Below are 3,062 nucleotides of genomic sequence, written 5' to 3'. Positions count from 1 at the left end.
GCGAAGTGGGTGATGGCCGCGCCCACTTTGTTGGTGAAACTGGTCGACATTTGCTCACACGTGATCAACAACCAATGGCAAGGAAACTGACAAAGCGGTTGGCCAACCAAAACTGGAAGATTCGAGTTGCTGGGTGAATTCTAGATAAACCTACAAAAAGGCATTAGTGCCTGCACTGCCTCGGAATATTATTTAAAAGGGCAATTATCAAAAATATTGTTGATATGATTTGAAATCATTGATTCTAAATGTTTATTAAAATTCATTTTAAAATTATGAAGCGAGTGAAAAGCTTTTTAGGATTAAAGGAAGGAACTATTTTTATGCGGAAGGATTTTGCCTTTGACGTGGCAGCCTTCAGCTTATAAATAGGTTTGCCACCGCATCGATCCCATATTTCCTGTTTCTCGAACCACTGGAAGTTTATCGTCAGCGATAAGAAATTGCCACTTTATCGTAAGTTAAACTGCTTTAGTGTTTGGTATTCATTCAACTGTTTTGTGTCGTATTTTTGTGATTGTAAACATTTATGGTTCGATTACTTGTCTCCTTAAAAACATTACCGGCTGTTGTTTTCTTCGTGGTGACGCAACGTTTGAACAATGTTTCATAAGTGATTTCTCTTGAATTAAAAGGTTGCCAAAATGAAATACAATGACATTTAAACGTCGCTGATGTGAAAAATTGGAAACGTCTTATAAAAAATAGCCGTGATTTCACATTACCATTGGTGACGGCCATTATGTGAGGAGCAGTCTAACAAAAAGGAGTCAATAAGGTCTTAAAATGGCGCTTGACCGTTGCCCGACTAAAGCGTATTTGTTTCTATTGATGAAAATACTTGATTTCGTTTTTACTCAATTTTCATACTATCAGACTTTATTAAACTATATTTGTTTTATTTTTGGTGAATTCGTTTTAGGTGTGAACATGCAGATCTTCGTGAAGACACTCACTGGCAAGACCATTACCCTTGAGGTTGAGCCTAGTGACACCATTGAAAATGTTAAGGCCAAAATCCAGGACAAAGAAGGCATTCCCCCAGATCAGCAGAGGTTGATCTTTGCTGGCAAGCAGCTGGAAGATGGCCGCACCCTGTCAGACTACAACATCCAGAAGGAGTCCACCCTCCATCTTGTCTTGCGTCTGCGAGGAGGCATGCAGATCTTCGTGAAGACCTTGACCGGCAAGACCATTACCCTAGAAGTTGAGCCCAGTGACACCATCGAGAATGTCAAGGCTAAAATCCAGGACAAAGAAGGCATTCCCCCAGATCAGCAGAGGTTGATCTTTGCTGGCAAGCAGCTGGAAGATGGCCGCACCCTGTCAGACTACAACATCCAGAAGGAGTCCACCCTCCATCTTGTCCTGCGTCTGCGAGGTGGCATGCAAATCTTCGTGAAGACCCTGACTGGCAAGACCATCACCCTTGAGGTTGAGCCCAGTGACACCATCGAGAATGTCAAGGCCAAAATCCAGGACAAAGAAGGCATTCCCCCAGATCAGCAGAGGTTGATCTTTGCTGGCAAGCAGCTGGAAGATGGCCGCACCCTGTCCGACTACAACATTCAGAAGGAGTCCACCCTACATCTTGTCCTGCGTCTGCGAGGTGGCATGCAAATCTTTGTGAAGACCCTCACTGGCAAAACCATTACCCTTGAGGTTGAGCCCAGTGACACCATCGAGAATGTCAAAGCCAAAATCCAGGACAAAGAAGGCATTCCCCCAGATCAGCAGAGGTTGATCTTTGCTGGCAAGCAGCTGGAAGATGGCCGCACCCTGTCAGACTACAACATCCAGAAGGAGTCCACCCTCCATCTTGTCCTGCGTCTGCGAGGTGGCATGCAAATCTTCGTGAAGACCCTGACTGGCAAGACCATCACCCTTGAGGTTGAGCCCAGTGACACCATTGAGAATGTCAAGGCCAAAATCCAGGACAAAGAAGGCATTCCTCCAGATCAGCAGAGGTTGATCTTTGCTGGCAAGCAGCTGGAAGATGGCCGCACCCTGTCCGACTACAACATCCAGAAGGAGTCCACCCTTCATCTTGTCCTGCGCCTGCGAGGAGGCATGCAGATCTTTGTGAAGACCTTGACCGGCAAGACCATTACCCTTGAGGTTGAGCCCAGTGACACCATCGAGAACGTCAAGGCCAAAATCCAGGACAAAGAAGGCATTCCCCCAGATCAGCAGAGGTTGATCTTTGCTGGCAAGCAGCTGGAAGATGGCCGCACCCTGTCCGACTACAATATCCAGAAAGAATCCACTCTCCATCTTGTCCTGCGTTTGCGAGGTGGCATGCAGATGTTTTAAAGTGTCAATGCTCTTTATTCTGAATTGAAATAAAGTTCCATTTCTTTGAGAGGTGATTTGCCATGAAGACCAAATGTTACATGAATATAGATAAAATAAACGATTAAAGATTTGTCGATTTGATTTACTTCTTCTGGATTTTGCATGTTCTAAACCTGACTCGTGATAGAACTGTCCAGCTCACACATCAATGATGTTCATTAATATTAGTTTGATTTAAAATCCAACTTATCGTATTTGGAGTTGTCTAAATTACTGCATAATAAAACAATTACATGTCAGCTAACATAATTGAAGAGGTACTCAAATTAACATTTAGGGCTGTAAACACGTTTAAGCACTGAGATGCTTTAAAAGCCTTAAATAATCTGACTTAAATTGATTATTAAGTAACATTTTTTTCAACACGCAAATATACTTTATGACAAGAGAGTGCCCGATATATATATGTATATGGGGGGAAAGAATGCAAAGACCTGTTGATTCAACAAAAAGACTTGAATAGTACAATAACATTTGTTCATTATGCATCTAACAATCTACCTGTCATTAGTTAATAGGACAGTGAAGTGACAAAGCAGGAGTAGTACCTAATGTATATTAATATTAGGTTTCGTCCTGGCAATGGTGGGGAAAGTGCGCTCTGAGTGATCTCATTATATTGGTGGGGACCAGGATCACAACCATCCCCATTAACACATTCTGCCCACCCAAATTACAATGTAGTGGTTTGGGCAGTCTGGGGGAAA

The 3,062-nt window shown here is 43.1% G+C and overlaps 1 protein-coding gene across 1 annotated transcript; it reads left to right on the top strand.

Annotated features, from left to right (window-relative positions):
- Positions 1–296: 296 nt before the first annotated feature.
- On the top strand, positions 297–2,425 carry LOC148349545 (polyubiquitin-C-like). Its single transcript, XM_088321690.1, has 2 exons — positions 297–456; positions 923–2,425. Exon 2 carries the CDS (start codon positions 931–933, stop codon positions 2,311–2,313), a length of 1,383 nt encoding a protein of 460 aa, XP_088177816.1. The 5' UTR covers positions 297–456; positions 923–930; the 3' UTR covers positions 2,314–2,425.
- The last annotated feature ends 637 nt before the right edge of the window (positions 2,426–3,062 follow it).

This window comes from Urocampus carinirostris, chromosome 17, assembly GCF_059441175.1.
Source record: "Urocampus carinirostris isolate Australia breed hairy pipefish chromosome 17, RoL_Ucar_1.0, whole genome shotgun sequence".
NCBI classification, from domain to species: domain Eukaryota; kingdom Metazoa; phylum Chordata; class Actinopteri; order Syngnathiformes; family Syngnathidae; genus Urocampus; species Urocampus carinirostris.
This window is presented reverse-complemented; position numbering and strand designations above follow the sequence as displayed.